The sequence below is a fragment of the Propithecus coquereli genome, unplaced genomic scaffold, assembly GCF_000956105.1.
Source record: "Propithecus coquereli isolate 6110/MARCELLA unplaced genomic scaffold, Pcoq_1.0 Scaffold44, whole genome shotgun sequence".
NCBI classification, from domain to species: domain Eukaryota; kingdom Metazoa; phylum Chordata; class Mammalia; order Primates; family Indriidae; genus Propithecus; species Propithecus coquereli.
In genome coordinates this window covers 6,874,438-6,893,940 of record NW_012150174.1, presented here as the reverse complement: position 1 = coordinate 6,893,940, position 19,503 = coordinate 6,874,438, and the positions used below count along the sequence as shown (strand labels likewise).

Below are 19,503 nucleotides of genomic sequence, written 5' to 3'. Positions count from 1 at the left end.
TAAACCCTGAAGCTGTAAATCCTCTCAGCTGGAACTCAGCGTCTTCTCCGGAAGTGGCCTTTGACCTTCCCTGACTGTCTGAGCCCTGAAGAGCAGCTGTGGAGGGCACCCTTTTTATTTTCATGGCACCATTTTGTTCCTGCTTTGATGGTGTCTGGGCCTTGAGTATAGATCCTCTACTAGCAACCAGAAGCCTTTCTGTGCTCCCCAGGCTTGGAGCCCTGCCTGTGCCCACGGGGCTCATCACATGCCAGGGGTCTGGCCATGTCTCCATCTGTGCTGGGGAAGCCACAGAGCTAGCTCGATGGAGCTGGGGTAGTTTTTTGATTGTTGCTGTTTGTTGAGTGCCCTTCCTGATAATTGCCTTTCTAGATAGCTATGTGGATCGTGCATTCTTCCTAAAATGTGGGAAAAAAAGACCCCATGCTTCTATGCATTTTATTGTATCCAAGTATTATGTGTTTGTATACATATATATTTTTTAACTGAAGAAGAAAAATAACCCTGCCTTTGTACGCAATCCTTTTAACAAATTGTTTATTATTGTATCCAGGTAACAAGCATGGTAAGTATTTTCACCAAACTGAGTATATTCTATATTTTAGCTGTGCTTGGCAGACTTTTTTGGCTAGCTTTGTGTTATCAGCCTTGGCTTTTCTAGAAAAGACCCATTTAGGAAAAGGGGAAACCACTTACCTGTAGCATCCCCTGTGTTCTTGGCTTTATAAGAACCCATGTAGCCTTAGACCCACGGCGGGGATACTTGAGAAAGCATGCACCCCGCCAGCATGCTGCTTGGCCCGTCACCCCCTCCGCCCCGCCCATCTGCTGCTTCTGACCCCCCCCCCCCCCACCAGATGTCTGCCAGAGCTTCCAGGCCTCGCGCCCTAGCAGCTCCTGGGACTGTGGCCCCGTGAGGGCCAGCACACACACAGAGAGGGCTCCCGCGCTGTGGGGATTGTCCTACCCCAATCCACAACCACACCTCTTCTCTCACCCCTCCTGCCATCAGTTACAGCAGGGCCCTTTTTTCCCCTTCCTCCTTGAGTATGTTAAGTAATTGGAGAAATCTCCTTCTGGAAGCTGAAAAAATAAACAAATACATTGTCCACCCCCCTCAGAGGCTTTACATTCTGTTAGAAAATGGATTTAATTCTTTAAAAAAAAAACAAGCAGAAACACCTTTCCCCTCTGGGTATTCTCTGTAAATGTTCAGAGCTACAGTAGATTGAGTGTGTTTTAGCCTTCTGGCTGTGTTTATTTATCCATGCATGTTTGCTTTTTTGGCCTCTTTTGTGGCTCTGTATTTTAGTCCATGTGCTCGTGGCTGTGCCTGTTTCACCTGTCTGGTAGCCATGCATTCTGTATTAAGTCGGTGTGTCACTGTCACCTTCAAGGATCAGACCGCAAAGGATAAGGCCCTGCAGCACATGGCGGCCATGTCCTCAGCCCAGATCGTCTCGGCCACTGCCATTCACAACAAGCTGGGGCTGCCTGGGATTCCACGCCCGACCTTCCCGGGGGCGCCAGGGGTAAGTCATGAGCCCAGTGCGATAATGACAGCTGCTGGGGTTGGGGTTGGCATGGGCCAGCATTCAGCCTTCCACCCTGCACTTCTTGTCACTTGGATCAGGTGTGCGAGAGGCCAAGGACCACCTTATGGGGAACCGATGCTGTGTGTCAAATGGTGAAAGAAAGAAGGGGAGGGAGATGGGATTAGAGAGGAAGAGTGAGGGGAGGGTGGGGGGAAGAGGAGAGGAATAGAAGAGAGAAAGAACAGGGGGGAGAAAGCAGAAAGGGAGGAAGAAGAAGAAATCCTTAGCTCCTGAAGACACGGAGTTAAGTCCTGGTGCCTTTCTGGTTGGGATCTGCCTCTTCTGCTCTCTTTACTTTTTTCCTGGCCCTTGGTCTCTGTCTCTCCGTCTTTAGGGTCGCTTTATGGCAACTAGCCCCCGAAGGGAAATAAGGTGTTCTATTAACATTTTCATTTTGGCCTTCTCAAGGGCTGAGAAGCATTTTTATAGTCTCATTTGATCCTCACAGTAATCGTAAATACTTCTTATTGTTACTGACATTCGACAGATGAGAAAGCTGAGGTTATTTAGTAGGAAAACACAAATTTAGGTAACTTGATCATAGTTGAATGGATAGAGATGTCAGGATTCAAATCCAGGGTTGCGTGACTCCAAAGGCTGCTTTTCCCTGTCCGGCGGGCAGCAGAAGCGTCAGGGAAGCTCCCAGTAAAGAAAATGCCTGTGTTGCCTCTCAGAGCTCTGGCTACCTTTTTTTATTAAGCGATGAGGGTCTGGCTGTATTGCCCAGGCTGGACTTGAACTCCTGGGCTCAAATGATCCTCCTGCCTTAGCCTCCCAGGTAGCTGGGACCATAGGCACCACCGTGCCTGTTTCTGGCCATCCTGTTCTAGCTTTGTCCTCTGCCCTGCTGGGCCTTCCTTGCCATGGAGGCAGAATATTGCACAGGGAGGGCTTCAGAACAGAGGGGGAAGAAGAAGATGGGTGGGTGCGTGGATGAAGCAGTCCTTCGAAATATTTGTGAACCCCCACAGTACGCCCAGATCTCTGTTAGGTGTCCTGAGAACACTGAAGAGCTGCTGGCTGCCCCTGCCCGGGGGCATTTTCAGGACGGAGGAGCTAAGGGGAGCCCGGCCAGGCCAGGGGTGTGGGTTGTGATCTTGTGCATAGTGCTGACCCCGTTTGCATTCGGGGAAGGTGATTCTGGTGGGTGGCGGGAACCTGCGGTCTGTTAGCAAGGTTGTGATGCCTACGCATCCTGAACTGCGCTTTGAAGTAAACTCATAATCCTGAGGCCTTTGCATTTTGCCTTCCAGTTCTGGCCCGGAATGATACAAACAGGGCAGCCAGGATCCTCGCAAGAGTAAGTCTGAGGAGGGGCTGCCACTGACAACAAGGGGCTGGTCACAGCCCCCCTGGGGCAAGTTCTCCCAGAACCAGGCTGTCCTGGGGTGTAGAGGAGAAAGGAAGGTTACACGGAGATCCCGGAAGTCATCTCCCTCTTACTGAGGCCAGTGGCAGGAGAGAGACTGACCTCTCAGATCCAAGAGGGGAGCATGCACCTGACTCCCACCTTAAGTATTTTCATTCATTCAGCTGGAAACAGGAAGTGGGTCCCTGTCCCTTCGTGGGGTTGGAGGCAGAGCTGGGGTCTTCCCAGCCTGAGAGTGGCCTGTGGAGGTAATCCTATAGCCCGATCCATCCCAGCTTTCCCCGTGGTGGGGAGGCTGATAGAAAATGCTGCTGGTGCCATGCGGGCAAGGGAGCAAAGCTCAGTAAACCAGAACAGAAAGGCAATTTGGGGATAGAAGTAGAAAGGAATTCCTGCCTATTCATTGTCAAAAGTACTGGAACTATTCGGCCTGGAGAAGGAGAGCCTGAAGCATGTCCCACCCCTTGCCTGGAAATGGTGACGGCTGATCCTCTGCAGGGACTGAGAGAGGTAGTTGTCACAGCACATGGAAGTCAGGCTGACATCTGTCCAGCTCATCCCACTGAACTGTCAGGGGGGTTGGTGGTTGATCCCTAGTGTGCTCCTGGCCCCTGTCAATTGGATAGAGCAACTGCCTATGCCTGGGGTAGAGCTCCACCTGGGATGTGCTACCACCTGTAGGAAGGGGACGCAGTGGTGGGGGACCTCCCACGGGGAGGCCGCAGCCAGTCTTGGGTGATAGCTGCTGCTACAGATGCAGTTTCTGACTCTGTCCTCCTCTCTGTCCCCAGCGTCAAGCCCTTCGTACAGCAGGCCTACCCCATCCAACCAGCGGTCACGGCCCCCATTCCAGGTGAGTCTCCCTGGGACTCCCTCTTGGGGGCACAGCCCCATGCAACTGACAGCTGGGCCTGTCGCTTTGTCCCCAGAGTGGGGAAATGCTCGTCTGTGTCACAGCCACACAGCTCCCTTGACTTGCAGGATGTGGACACCCTTTTGCCACCTTGCCCTCCTTACATCGTGTTAGCTCGGGAGAGCCACGGGGGTGTTCCTGCTAGGTCCTGATGCCTTCAGTTGTCTCCCAGGAGCTCTTAAGTCGGGCTTTTAAAGAAATAGGAGGCCCGATCACTTCCACTTGAGACATCGATCATCCCTAGAAGGGGAAGTTGCTGTGGCTCCTTCCTCATCATACACTGGCAGAATTGGGCAATCCAAGTCTTGAAGGCAGATATGGTTTTATTCACCTTTCTCAGATAAGTAGATTTCAATTCCTAGTACCCTTTCTTTAAAGGAGAGCTTACATGGAAACCCGAAGTAGAAAGCACAAGTCTGGCCTGCCCACCAGTCTCTCCCTACCAGACACTCTCCCCGCGCACACAGAGAGTTACTCAGTGAAACTGCTAAGTTACAGTACGAAAGTCACTGCTCTTCACTGTAGATTTCGTAGACTGAAAATGCATATCACATTGTTCTCTGCTCCAAAGCCATGGAGCATTCTGGAAGAATATTCTCCAGTGCTGGTGACCACAGTCTTAAGAAAGGAGGTGGACAAGCACAAGAAGTGCGTGCACGTCAGGGGCTCTCAGGAAGTCTTTGGAAGCCCACACTGCTGACTCCTCAGTCCTTCCTGGCTTCCAGCTGGAAGTCATTCCAGCTGTGCCCCTTTGTCCGGAATTAGATGTCCTCACGCCACGGCCCTTAACCTTAGCGGCTTAGGTGGCTTTATGAGGAGCACATGCATTGTGCTTATCTGGCTGGTCACTCACTGTCTCTGGGATCCTCGGCCAGAATGCCACTGCCACCTCCCTGAGTTTACCCCCAGACTCCGGAGAGGAACCTCCTGGCCTTTCCTGAGAGTCACCGATAGAGCCCTGCCCTGGTCTTGGCCTTAGGTCTGAGGGGAAGTAAGGAGGGGCCAGGTTTTAAGGTGATGATTGGTCTTTCAGGGTTTGAGCCTGCGTCAGCCCCAGCTCCCTCGGTCCCCGCCTGGCAGGGTCGCTCCATTGGCACAACCAAGCTTCGCCTGGTGGAATTTTCAGCTTTTCTCGAACAGCAGCGAGACCCAGACTCGGTGAGTGTGCCCAGAGAGGTGTGTCTTGAATCCAGGATTTGCTTCCCGTTCCTGTTTACCTTCTCACTTCTCTGTGTTATGTCTTTTTCCCCTGCCCTCGTACCTGACAAATACTCTGTGTGAAGACAGACCTGGGAAAGATAGCCAAAGAAAAAGGTGTTGGCAAGTACGTAGAACTTCAGAACTGGCCGTCTACTGCTGCTGCGGCCTCAAGCTCCAGGGAGTACTTCAGCTGGAGGGAGGGACCTTGACAGTCTCTTGAGTTTTATAAAATTTAACAACGGGATAACATTTTTTTTTTTTTTTTTTTTTTTTTAGACAGGATCTCACTCTGTCCGTGCTAGAGTGCAGTGGCACAATCACAGCTCACTGTAACCTCAAACTCCTTAGCTCAAGTGATCCGCCCATCTAAGCCTCCCAAGTAGCTGGGACTACAGGAGTGTACCACCACACCTGGCTAATTTTTAAATTTTTTGTGGAAATGAGGTCTCTCTATGTTATTCAGGCTGGTCTCAAACTCCTGGGCTCAAGCAGTCCTCCCACCTCAGCCTCCCAAAGTGTGTGCACCACCATGCCAAGCTAGTAACATTTATCGAATCTTGCCAGTGGCAAGATTTGGATATACGATCATATTTTATCCTTGCAAAAATCCTGTGAGGTTAGGAACTGTCTAATAGATGAGGAAACAGAGAGGTTAAACAGCTTCCCCAAAGTCACGCAGTTAGTATCGGATGGATTAGACCTTCAAACTCAAGTCTTTAAAACTGCAAAGCCTGAATAAACATTTAGCCATTGTTCCGTACTGCCTTTCCAAATCTGTTTTCTCGAGATAGCAAGTTGTTCTTCTTAAGAAGTAACAAAATGGTATTTTAACAGTTAGACGTAGAATGCGATGCATTATAATGTCATAAATGCCAGTAACACTGGCATCTGGACTCTGTTTGTCATTTTCTTCTTTCCACCCCCCCCACCCCATCTTGTACCCATCGTCCCATTGTTTCCCAGCCAGGCATTTCACGTACATATGTGATCCTCCCTTCTTTCCCACCCCGCAAGCCCCGTACCCTTTCTTCACACCCACTCCTTGGCTGTGAGTGTGAGCGCTGCATCTGCGTGTGGGTGAGCAGCCCAAGGCAACGCGGAAGGAATCCTGAGTTGTCTCTGGGATCCGTACAGACTCCTTTCCACGTTCCGCACCTCACCCCATCCCACCCGCCTTAGGGGCTTCCAGAAGCACAGAGGTCCCATGTTCTCTGTGTGTTGCCTGCCTTGCTGTCATTGTGTTATCAGGAAAAAGTGTCACCAATGAGTTCACAGTCCGTGACAAATAACTGAGATACTGAACAGTTGGAGGTGACCTCTCACAGGAGTGTTTGACCTTTAGTCCAGTGGAAAGTGGAAAGCCTGGGTGGGTGGGGGAGGTGTCCTGGGCAGAGGGGCTTCACTAGCCGTCACCAGAGTGGAGATGGGGAACCCAGGGGTGGCCCACTGATGTCCTTCTCCACGAATTGTGAACTCTGGAAGCTGGTGGAAAAATAGAGCCACTTTAGAATTAAGGGGAAAAGTATATAAATTGGGCCCATCAGAGCAGGTACAAGAAAATGGGGCTGCCGAGACCAGGGAAGAGAAGGTGGCCCGCGGGATGACTCTTCTGAGTAGCGGAGCAGTTTTATAGGAAGAGTCAGTGTGGTGGATTAAATCCATGCATCTCGGGGGCATTAAAACAAAACAGAAAAATTACCCTCATGGTTCTGTGTTCCCTGTTCTTTCTGGGACATGTACGTGGTTCTTTGGTTGAGGACTGGGCTTTGGCCCAGATGATGCTTCTGCTTCCTACTGCTTGTCTCTGTGTGATACCTCGTCCTCCACAGAGTACTTTGTCGGTTCTTTCCTTCTGTCCTCATGGTGCCCCATGTGATAGGTTTTGTTTCCCCATTTTGCAGATGAGAAACTGAGGGCCCAGACATATTAAAGACTTACTCAGGATACTTAGTCAGTAAGCAGAGGAGCCAGGACTCCGGATCTTCTGTTTCAGTGCACTCTTTTCACTGCTGTGAAACACCACCTCCCAGTTCTGAAGGTCTCTTGAATTATCTGTTGTCTGAGTATCTTGTACGTGAGCAAATCTTTCTCTTTCCGTGTGACCTTTTTTTTGTTTTGTTTTGTTTTAAGGAACAGAGCTCCAAGTACTAGGAGACAAAAGCCCTAAGATGATTTTTATTTCCCTGTTTGAAATAATAAGGGATATTTTATCACAATTAAAAACTTTAAGTTAAAGAGAACTGTGGCTGGGCGTGGTGGCTCATACCTGTAATCCTAGCGCCCTGAGAGGCTGAGGCGGGAGGATTGCTTGAGGCTAAGAGTTCAAGTCCCTGTCTGTACAAAAAATAGAAAAATTAGCTGGGTGTGGTGGTGAGCACCTGTAGTCCCAGCTACTTGGGGGACTGAGGCAGGAGGATCACTTGAGCCCAGGAGTTGGAGGTTGCAGTGAGCTATGATGGTGCCACTACACTAGCTTGGGTGACAGAGCAAGACTCTTGTCTCAAAATAAATGAATGAGTGAGATGAAGTACAGACAACTGTGGCAGCCCCCTCATTATTACTGTGCTTTCCAATTCTGGGCCTGTTAGGGCCCCGTTACTTCTTTTTGTTGTTCTTAGTATTTGCTGGGCTAATCACCGATAGACTCATCCAGCTCATTCTTCTGCATTCATGAGCACCTGCATGTGCGAGGGGCCGCGCAGAAGAGGGGCCCACGGCTGCCCAGCCAGCCTCGCCCCTGCCCTTGTGGAGCATGGAGCCTAGAGGGAGATGGGTGCCACACAAGTCATTACACAGACGTCATTGCGAAGTGTGGAGGCTGCAAGGAAGGACAATACTGAGTGCTGTGGATGAGGGCACAGGGAACGGGGCAGGGTTCCTTGAGGAAGTAACCCTTATGCTGAGAGGTGGAAGACTGGTGGGGATGGAATAAGAGAGAAGAATATTCCAGAGGTGATGGACCTGAAGTATATATATATATAGCAGTAAATGAGATTGGTGACTATTTTAGGAAAGCCAGGGCCCACCAGGTCCCTTGATTAGAGGCTATACACACACACACACACACACACATATGTTTTATGTATGTTTAGGATTACACATAATAATCTGAATGGTTCAACTGGACTTGGCTGATTACTGTTGAATTAAAAAGCTTGACTGCATAGATTAGACCCCAGCCTTGTGACTTCAAAGACCCTGGAATAAATGGAAGGCCTGGTGTGAGTCAATACCCTTGGACTCTTTGAGAAAATAATTGTATTTTAAGGGATATGAGTGGGGATGGGAGAGATGGGGATTCATTCAGTAAGTACCCATTGAGCCCCTACTCCATGCCAGCCACTGTTACCTGACACAAGTGAGTTAGGGATTCAGTGGCGAGTGAAACTAAGTTCTTACGAAGTCCACACTGTCGGAGAAGACAAACAAGAACCACCCAAACAACTATGTGTGCGCTGTGTCAGGGGAGGCCAAGTGCTCACGCGGACTCATGGTCCTTCCTCACAATTAAAAGTTACTGGCTCTTTAGATTAAACATGCATAATTTTAGAAAATAATAATACCCCCTAACATATATGTTGATGTTTCTGGCTTGTAATATGATAGTAAATGATACCCATTAGATATTGTCAACCAGAGCTCTATCACTTTTGTGAAATTATTTTATTTAACCTCAGTCTTCATTGCTGATGTCACATCTGATATTCTCATGTTATTAATGTGAACACTGGCTTTGCAGTTAAACACAAATGAGTTTAATGCATACAAATGAACATGTGGCAGGGTGTGAATAGGGTGTATATTTGACGTCACATTTCAGCCTCTAGAAGTGTGGAAATGTGAAGGCCTAAAGAATACTTCTTGTGCTAGAGGCAAGAAATGGTGGTTAAGGAATTGAAATGGGGGAGAATTAACGAAAGTATTCAAAGCATTTGACAATGTCTCAAGCACTAGCCTCTCAAATTATATAACATGTGCTTTATCGGGCAAACACGAGCTGCTGTTACAATCAAGATGTAATGGTACTTCAGGACTAAGGTTATACTGAGAAATTTGTCCCATGTGTATGGTGTCTTTGGCTCAGAAGACCAAAAGCCTTCTCAGAAGAATTCTGTAATTTTACTACATTTTGTTCCAATGATAGGAAAATTAAGCCTTCTAAAATAAATTCAACTGGTACATTTTAACAAGTTTGAGTATGCTATGCTTAAAATTTAACATCAAATATTAAATAGTAAGGAAACCAACAATGTGACCAATAATTAAAGAGCCCTAAGCAGATTAAACTTTGCATTTGGATTCTCCAAATCTTTGCTACATACAGATATGTACAGACATTTACCCTACTTTGTAAGGGCTTAGGCTTATTGGAATCATGAGGTTGTAAGATATTGTTAGTAGAAAAGAGAACTTATACGTAGTGCTGACAAAAACAAACAGAGATTAAGTAGCCAGATGCAGTGCTAGCTATTTTTCATTAGTGATTTCTTTAATCCTTACCTTAAGGATGGCAGCTGTATGAGGTAGATAGTTCTGTTCCCTTCTACAGAGGATGCTTGGAGAGACGGCTGTCTTACAATCTTCCTATCTTGCTGCTAGCTGCAGCAAGCTTTGAACCTCAGTCTGTCTGCCTGTACCGTCTCCTAAGAGGAAATGAGATGTGATTGCATACTTAAGTAGCAACAAAGCCAAGAGAAGAACCTGGTTTGCCCCCTCCTCATTCTAGGGTTGTCTTCCTTAGAACCAACAATTCTTGAAATTTACTCTTTGGTAAATTTCACCATGACTCACCGTGTCACTCTTGCTGCCACTTAAGAATTCTTCACTCCACCACTCCTAGCAGTAGTGGTACCAGCAGCAGTGAAGGTCAACATTTATTAGACATTTTTTATGTGCCAACACTCCGCATTATCTTATTCAGTCCTCGTGAAGTAGCTTGCCTAGTGTTTCACAGCCATCTGACATTGGAAATGGGATTCAGATCCAGGTCTGCTGACTGTACATCCTGAGATTGTGACCAAAAGCCTGTATGGTCCATTTGTATCTGATGAGTAGTCTGTTTTTGTAGCCCAAGGCTTAAGGAGCTAATGGGAGAATAGTCAGGGGGTGCACGCCCCCTGCTGTCTCTGCATCACGTGCGAAGCAGACGGCAGCTTCCCTAGTTGGTAGTTGTTTATGTTGGTGGAGAACCAGCAAGTCAGTCCCTCTGTTACCTTTGGCTCTGCTAAAAGCTAAGAGAAAAACACCAGAGGGTGAAGAAAGGAAGGAAGAGCATAAAAAACACGGACTATTTTAGAAGTGGTTAGTAATGCTTGGAAATATACTTTCTACATGATTTCAATGTTGCATGTCAAAGGACTTCAAGTGTTAAGTGCAAGATCCTCCACCCAGGGTGGGCTATTTAAAAAGGCCTGAAATCAGGGCCTGGTTTCTGGAGGCCAAGTTAGGCAGCTGCTGCTTTACATAGATGAAAACCTGTCCTTGCCGAGCTGTCAGCTGAATCCTGTATGTGCGCCGGGAGTGGTTTTCCTAATAAAGTCTGGAGTGGTTCCTCTACCCCAATCCTGGGCCACGACTGGCTCCCTCAGCCCCCACAGCGAGCCACATCCCTCTCCACGGCTGGCAAGTCCCCCCTGCTCAGACTTCTCAGGCATGGCTATGTGTCTTGACGCCTAGCGTGGCCTGGACCTCACCGTGAGCAGCAGCCGTAAGCAGGGAGAGAGTGTAGGAAGGGTTTGCTCAGGGTGGAGTTGCACAACTGGAGAAGGGGAGACTTTGGAATGGAGAGGGACAGGCAGGGAGATTATTCTCTTCAGATTCTTTTTAGATTTTGCAGAAGCACTGCCTTGTGGAAGAAAAAGAAAAGTGCTGTGTTATGGAACAGGAACAAACCTAAATAGGGAAGGCACATTTCAGCTCAACATAGGAAACTCCTTCATATAATGCAGCAATAATGATCCTCACCAGCACTTACGTGCTCTATTATAAGCGCTCTATGCCAAGCGTTTTGACACAGGTACTGTTATTATGTCCAGTCTAGAAGTCAAGGAACTGTGGCTCAGAAGTGTTAAGTAACATTATCAAGATCCACTGCCCAGAGTGGTGACCGCGCCAAGGTTTGGCTCCACTCTCTGTTCTTAACCACTTCACTATACTTCTGAAGGAATAAAGACATTATTGAAAAGTAAAAACAGCTGCCTCCAAAGTATGAGCTCCCCGAGCAAGGCTGAATGTTGCAGGCCCCTTCACATTGGGTAGAAAGTTGGGCCGGGTTTCTCTGAGTTCCTTTTCCAACCCACGGTTCTGTGATTCTTCTCAGGGTTTGGGGCAAGGAGTGAGAGAAGCAAACAATGTTCCCACTTGTACTTTAGAAGGCATCTTCTGTCACGCTCTGGTGGCTTTGTCTCCTAGTGGAGAGGACTGACTGATGGTGAGATTATGGGCAAATTACTTCCCAGCTCAGCCTCAGTTTTCAGTCGATAAAGTGGGCATAATAGAATTATTCTCTCACTGTGATAATTACATTTAGTGATGTCCCTGGACATGTCGAGCACCCCACAAATGTGTTTTGAACCTGAATGTCTTATAGTAATGTAAGAGGAAATCAGGCCACAGAGCTGGACAGGTACCAGGCTTGGGAGCTTGTGCTCACCGGGTGACTGAACTCTATTAAAATTCAGGTAGGAACCGGAATATTTCTAAATTAATTTTTTAAATTAATTAATTTTATAAATTCATGTGGTTGAAATTATAAGCATAAAAGAATGGGAGATTTCCCTTCCTTCTAATTCCTGTCCCACCCCTAAGTAGATAACCATAGTCACTACTTTCTTGTGACTTTTTGTAGCGATTTTTATGCATATACAGTGTGATATGAATGTATATTCTCCCACCCCATGTCCCGTTTTAAAGAGAGGATGTCATCCGGTGTGTGCTTCCGGAGGATGATGGCTGCAGCAGGTGGGAGGATGGGCTGGAGCTAGGGAAACATGCTCTTGGTCCAGGTGATGGGTGACAAGGACCAAACCAGGGCAGGGGCAGTGGCTGAGGGCTTCTGGTCGGGCGTGGCAGAGGGAAGAGATGTTGTGGAAATAAAATTAAAAGGGCATGAGGGTCAATTAGCTGTGAGAGGAAGAGGATAGATGGAAATGACTGAGCTTTTGAGACTGAGGATGCTGATATAATTTGAAGTCATGGATCCAAGGAGGAAGCAGAATTGCTAAGAACTGCCTTGGTGATAATGCTCTGTCTTTCCATCCTCAGAATAAACTTGCTGAAGTAGGTATTGGGGTCAGGTGCACTGGCTCATGGCTGTAATCCCAGCACATTGGGAGGCTGAGGTGGGAGGATCACTTGAGGCCAGTTAGTTCAAGACTGACCTGGGCAACATAGCAAGACCCCATCACTACAAAAAAATTACAAAATTAGCCAGGCATGGTGGCACACAGCTGTAGTCCCAGCTACTCAGGAGGCTGAGGATGGCTTGAGCCCAGGAGTTTGAGGCTACAGCGAGCTATGATTGTGCCACTGTACTCCAGGCTGGTCAACAGAGCAAGACTGTCTCCAGTAGTAGTAGTAGTAGTAGTAGTAGTAGTAGTAGTAGTAGCAGTAATAGAGTAATAATAATAATAAGTATTGTTTGGAAACAGAGCAGTTTAGAGAGTTGAAGTAACTTAGCCTAGGACCTGGCTAATAGATGGCAGGGTTGGCTATTTGAACTTTGTCCAAATCAAAAGCCAACAGCTTGAGGAATTTGTGGTAAAGTAACCACAACAACCATCATTCAGGGAGATCTTACAATTTAAGGAAGTGCTTTGCTATGCGTTCTCTCTCTGTGTGAGAGAATGATGTTGACCCCACTACCTGGGGGAGTGAGGAGGGCAGGGAATGTTCTCAGTTCAAGGATGGACATTTGGAGAAAGAGGAAAGTGGGGATGCTGATTTGGGCTCCAGGAGAGGAGAGGATTTGTGAATAGTGGCCTCAGCTTTGGCTGTGGCAGCACCTCAGCTGGGAAGGAGGGAGTTTGCTGCCTGCCCCTCTATCTTTATTTCTCAGTGGCTGGATCTGCCCAGAAGCCTGGGGCCTCCTGGGTGAGGGGTGGGCGCCAGCAGTCTGCATAGCCTGGAGGGGCTAGCTAGAGGTCTCCCCTAGCTAAGGAAAGGCCTCTGGTCCAGCCTGCGCTGAAGGTCTGCGGATATATCCTGCACAGATAACCTGATTCTTTTCCATGAAGGCAGTAGGTCATATGTGGGCCCAAGGTGATTTAATTTCATATCTTTGTGGCTTCTTTCAAAAAGCTAAATTCACAGATCAACGAGAATTCCTTTGTCAGACCACAGATGGCTGACTTGGTTTGGAAAAAGTGACCAGAGCAGCTCTAAGGAAATAAGACATTGATGAGGCTGGGGAAGAAAGAAGAGAGGGTGGTTGTGTACAGGGATTAGATTGGAGAAATAAGAAGCAAGTTTCAGTTCTAGATTGTCTGTATCCTGGACAGGATGGAGAAGGGCGGGATGTCTCTGGAGAAGCTTCCGAGTCCTGCAGTGGCTGCTGGGGCAGTTGCTACGTGTTTGGGTGGGGAGTGGCTGTTTGGGCAGATCTAGTTTCTGGTCCTTCTCCCCCCTAGTTCAGGGCTTACATGTGGATCTCATTATAGTAAACCAGCACACCAGCATCTATGCTGCTCTCTGTGGCCTGCACAGAACTTTCACATTGATCCGTGGAGACAGGCCAGCAGTCATCCCTGTGTTCAGATGAGGAAGCTAAGGCCCAGAAAGATTAAGCAACTTGCCTCAGGCCACACAGCTCCAAAACAGCAGAGCCTAGATTCTAACCCATGTGTCATTAATGTGCCCATCACATGCTTAGAATAAATGGTCAGAAAGTCCATTTAGCCTTCCAGGTTTTTGGAGGAACACTACAGCTAGTCTGATGGTTGTCTGTGCCCAGTTTTGGTGCTTCTTCCGGGTTTTTCTGTTTTCCCAAGCATGGTCTTCTAGTAGGGCATGGGAGATGGAATGTCTCCCATTGCAGGTGGGTACGGAGCTGCCACAGGGCCAACTGCCCCCAGCGTGCACCCTCCCGCAGCAGCGGCCCGTCTGCTCGTGCTAGGTGGTGCATTATGCTCAGTGTCTGAGCTGCTCCAGGCCCTCATCCTCTTTCTTCATTACCATTTGGGGAGGAGGCAATTGAAAGCATCTGGAAATCCGGGTTTTATAGACGTTTCATAGAGACCCAGCCAGGCTCCATCTGCTCTCCTTGGCAGGTCGGAGCCCTTGCCCGCCGCCGGCCTTCCCAGTTGCTCACTCAGCTGGTGGGCCTCTCAGCTGCACTTCTGTGGGGCAGACACTCTTTTCTAAGATAGCAGCAGCCCCTGTGGAGATGGTGGCGGGAGTGGGAGGTGGGGAGGGTGCATCCCGGTGTGAGATCCTAGAAGGAAGGACTGACTTGCTCCTTGTTTGCAATGATGGCTCTTCTGGGCAGAGCACAGGGCAAGGGATGAAGGGCATCTGGGGGCCAAGTGGCCAGAACAGGGCTGGTGCCCTGAGCAGTTAGCTGCAGAGCGAGCTCAGTTCAGATTGGGAGCACTGGGCACGGGCAAGCCCCCGGGCTGAATATGCTGCTCACTTTCCTGGCTTGGCTTCACAGCCCTCCCTGTCCCTGCAGGGCTGCCCAGGCTGCCCGCGGGTGACTGGACAGACAGTCCCGGCAGGAACGTGACGGGAAATAAATGTAGGTGATTTGTCCTTGTTCTGTTCCAACTTGTTCATTAGCATCCTTTGACATGAGTTATTTGTCTTGGTTTCTTTAAATTCCTAAGTGGATTATAATTTTTCTCTTGGTATTATTTGACAGTAGTCATTTTTCAAGGTTTCACGACGTTCTTCAAATACTTGGAATTTTTGGAGCAAGTTTAGGCGAAGACTGCCATCTTCAGGCCAGACGGCGCAGTGCAGCACTGGGCGTGTCCGAGGGTGCTTCGCAGGTGCTGAGGACTAGCAGATTTAGGGGGCCTTGCCTGCCTTTTCCACAAAAATTGAACTGCCTCAGCAGATGTCTCTAGCATAGAACATATTAGCAGTCCTTTAAAAAAGGGAAAAAGAAGAAAGTAAATCCCCAGTGACCACTTTTGGAAGTTGTACTGTTCCAGTTTGTCTCATCTGCAGTGATGGGCAAGCTCCCAGGCTACCCCGCCCCACTTTTGAGGACAGACTTTGCGTGCTCCAGAGGGGGGCCAGGAAGCAGGTGTCTGGGGAGGGCACTGCACGCCTGCAGGGATGCTGGGCCCAGATCACACGAGGCCCCTACGTGGGCCACCCTGTGTTCCGCACGGAGGGCAATATCAGAACAGTAGGACTCACCCTGGTGTGTCTGAGGCGTTCCCTCCCGTCCTTTCTGCTTTACATTTTAGTATTTCTGGTTTGTTGCTATTAGAGGGATAGCATTGATTTTAAATTCTCTCATCTGAGGCAAAGAACCATCACAATTATTCGAGAAAATGATAACAAAACAACAAATTACATGCTAGCCACAGTGTTGTGTATTTTGTGCGCATTGTCTCATTTAATATTCTTGACAGCCCTGCACAGTAGGTGCTGTGACTGCTCCCGCACTGCGGGTGTGGAGACCGCGCAGGGAGGGCGAAATGGCCTCTCTGAGATGACTTGGCTGGGAAGTGGAGGTGCTGGTGCCTGCCTTCAAACCCAGGTCCTGTGTGACCCCCCGGGCCGGTGTCTCCTCCGCCTCTGTGCAGGCTCCCTAAGCAGCAAAGAGAAAAGGACAGTCAGGGACCAGGGAAGAAAGTGGCCTCGTCGAGTGGCTTTGGGGGAGAAGGATCCCGTTGTTAAACCTCCAAGGCGTCTCAGTGACCCTTCACAAGTTAATGTGTTGAGTTTCTAGGATTGCGTTCTCTTTCGTCACTGTTTGCAACTACTGTGAGGAATACCTGGAGAGATCGTAGCAGCAGAGAGAACACGGCATTTCCCCAGGTCAGAAGTCCACATAGTAAGATTGTGTGAGGTGTTGTGGGGCTTTCTCGATCCAAGTGGAGTTCTGCTCGCGCACCGTCAGTCTTTTTGGTGAGCCCTACGTGCAGGCAAGCGTCCCAGCTCCGGTCCAGCTGTCCTGAATGTTGGAGCTGTAAGAAAGCTTTGCAGTCTGACCCGAGTTCCTTTAGAAACCAGGGAACTGGCGGCCAACAAACTCATAGAGTAAATATCCTGAAGTAATATTTTTTGTTTGCTTTTGTAGTTCTTTCTCTGTCTCAAAAAAACTCCATGGTGTTTTGAGATAGTTTTTGAGTGGCTGTTTATTTAATTTAATCAAGTAATGCATGTGCATTATGTATAAGCCAAATTGAACCACATGGCCCATGGGAAACGCAGTATTCTGCTGCGTCGTGTTTCCTCACCTCCCACTCCTTAGGGACAGTTGCTTGCGGCCTTTTCAGCCATTTCTTTGTATATTTATCTCTACATTTCTAAATAACATACTGTAGATCTTGTTCCATCAGTTTTAGGCATCATCTAATGATTTCTTAGCATGAAGACTGAGATGTAGCTCTCTAAATTTAGCATCTATCCCTTCTCCCCCCCCAGCTCTTCCTTCTATCCCCCCAATGTGGTTATATCACAATTTTTTAAATTACCATTCAGTGTTTATACTATAAATCTGTATAAATTTTGCACACATTATGGTTAATGTAAACGTTAGAACCATTTTCTTAATTGTAAAACTTTTACAAAAGTTTACAAAGAGGTATGTGGTTGCCTCTTTTTTTTTATTTGTTCAGTTTTTACATAACTACATAAATTCATCCTCAGCGCTTCTAACAGAACTCTAACACCCTTCTCCAGATGGTAGGTAAATCAGGGCATTTCTCAGGCCCATTCTCCTGGTGAGATCCCTCCGGGAGTCCTCAGCTCCACGTCCACTCTGGACTGGTTGCTGTCACGGTCAGCGGCCAGCTGTAGACCTGGCTAGTTTCTTTCCTTTTCTTCTGTGTTAGACCCCATCTCCCTCTTTTTTGGGTTTACTCCCTCATTTTATAAGAACATATCCCCCTGTAGATGGCTACCTGAGAAAAGCTGCAAGGAAGGTCGATGTTCTGAAACCTTATGTTTCTGAGAGTGTATTCTACTCTCACATGTCATAGGTGACTTGGTGTTAGACTTGCAGAACTCTTCATTGTCATTTTCTAGGTGAATTCCACATATTAATATTTTCTCCTTGCCAATGAATAATACTGTGTGTTTAATGCTGGAGAATAAGGTCATTCTTTTACAAAGAGCAGGTAAATGCTGATTTAATTCATGTGATGTGCAGGAGAGATGGTGTTGACTGTCTCTATCCCGCTCTTCTCTGTAGGAACTAAGGGAGCATATATTTATTTGGGCAACGTGATTCTAGCTGTAGAGGCAGCAAGCTAGTTCCATACAGTCACTCTGTAGGTTCTGTAAAGACAGGCACTTTGTGTTGTTAGCTGATGTATTCCCTGTGCCTGGCACAGTGCCTGGCATATAATGGGTGGTAGGTATGCTGGTTTGTTCTACTAAAATCCATAAAAGAAATACGCAGAGTGAGTACCTTTTCTGTTGTTGCCCTTGGTATGTTGATCAGTTGTGTGTGCCTCTGCTGAGTACCTCGGGGTACTTTTTCTGGATGAGTCAAAGAAGCTCTGTTTGGGATATTGAAGAAATATAATCTTGTGCTTGGGATACATAACTCACCGACATTTGCCCTGTTTCCACTCATATGTTGCCTCAAATACTTGGGTTTTGGTTTTTTTGCGTGTGTATTTGTTTTCTGCTCTGTGGAATGGAATTGCCGTTTTTTTTTTTTTTTTTTTTTGAGACAGAGTCTCACTGTGTTGTCCGGGCTAGAGTGCCGTGGCGTCATCCTAGCTCACAGCAACCTCAAACTCCTGGGCTCAAGCAATCCTTCTGCCTCAGCCTCCTGAGTAGCTGGGACTACAGGCATGCACCACCATGCCCGGCTAATTTTTTTTTCTATATATTTTTAGTTGTCCAATTAATTTCTTTCTATTTTTAGTAGAGATGGGGTCTCGCTCTTGCTCAGGCTGGTTTCGAACTCCTGAGCTCAAACAATCCGCCCGCCTCGGCCTCCCAGAGTGCTAGGATTACAGGCGTGAGCCACCGCACCCGGCCAGAATTGCCGCTTTTTTTGTTTTTGTGTGCCATCTTTAGTTTTAGGGAAACCACCACTAGTGGAGAGAAGATGGGATTTATTTGGGAAAGAGGGAGACAAATGAGGAATCCACCCTAGCCTTCTTCCCTTATAAGGAGAACTGACAGATGGGAAGTGGTTAGAGCCTCACCTAATGGTTTTTAGAGTTTTAATTTCATTAAAACTTGAACCCAAACATATCAGGTAGATTTTTTTTCTTTTCAGCCCTTTGGATTTAGGGGCAGATGGATTCCTGACCTACTCAGGTTGAATTAAGGAGACAGGGAGGTCTGTTTGTTTCAATGCTGTGGTCTCCAGGACACCTTCTGTAGTCCTTTGTATTCTTAGAAACAAAGTCACCACCTCTTGGCAGGAGTAAAGCCACTCAGATGCCAATGGTCAGGGTTCGGTTTCAAGTCACCAGCCTTGGCAAGGCAGTGCCGATTTCCTTTGGCCAAGACAGCCAGCCCCTTCTCTGTTCAGCCACTTGGGCACAGAGGTAACTTCCTCAAAATAGAAACCTTTGAGGACTCTATCTGATGCATTTGTGAATCATTATGTTTTTCCTGAATTTTAATTTAGTTTCATGGACCTTTGAAAATACTGTTTAGCTTTTTTTTCCCCCCTTCTCAAATCAACTTTTAGAAAAAGAAGGGCTTAGGCATTTTCTTCTGAAAGACAGTGTGGCTGATGTTTGCAGCAAACACAAGCAAGGGCTGTGGTGTTGACAGATCCAAGTTTTATTCTTAACTCCAGGACTATTCCTGGATGTGTGACCTCAGGCAAGTCATCTCTAAGCTTCTATTTCCTCATCTGTAAAATGATTTAAATGAAATCCACCTACAGTGTCATCATGAGGCAGGGATTACCTGAGGTCAGATATATTAAAAGCATATTGCTCACAGCGTTGAGCGGACACAAGTTCTCCAGGCACAGATGGGTAAGGGGCCCACGCCCTGGGCAGCCGGTGGTGAGTGGGCCATAATCGAGGATTTGAACAGTCACACGGCTCTACAACTTGCTTCCAGCTCTTGGCTATCTGTGTTTATTTTTTCTTTGCTAGGCAGGAGGGATAGCTAAAGTAGGAACGGTTTTTTGCTTCTACCCCAGGATCTAGTTAATCTCACATGATAATAAACCATAACTATAGTAATCTTGGCAGCTACGATTTATTGAACACTTTTTATATGTCAGGCCCTATGCCAAGCACCTTCTGTGCACTGTTTCCTTTCATCTTCAG

The 19,503-nt window shown here is 47.5% G+C and overlaps 1 protein-coding gene across 4 annotated transcripts in view; it reads left to right on the top strand.

The window, feature by feature from the left end:
* TEAD1 (TEA domain family member 1 (SV40 transcriptional enhancer factor)) overlaps positions 1–19,503 on the top strand; it is a 161,447-nt gene that overhangs the window by 111,247 nt on the left and 30,697 nt on the right. For 2 of the 4 annotated variants that reach the window (XM_012654247.1, XM_012654245.1), the window contains 5 exons: positions 554–565; positions 1,398–1,532; positions 2,849–2,895; positions 3,756–3,817; positions 4,911–5,035. In XM_012654247.1, the coding sequence (XP_012509701.1) occupies positions 554–565; positions 1,398–1,532; positions 2,849–2,895; positions 3,756–3,817; positions 4,911–5,035 (381 nt within the window). The remainder of the gene's footprint in view (positions 1–553; positions 566–1,397; positions 1,533–2,848; positions 2,896–3,755; positions 3,818–4,910; positions 5,036–19,503) is intronic. The other 2 variants (XM_012654244.1, XM_012654246.1) reach the window with 2 other exon arrangements.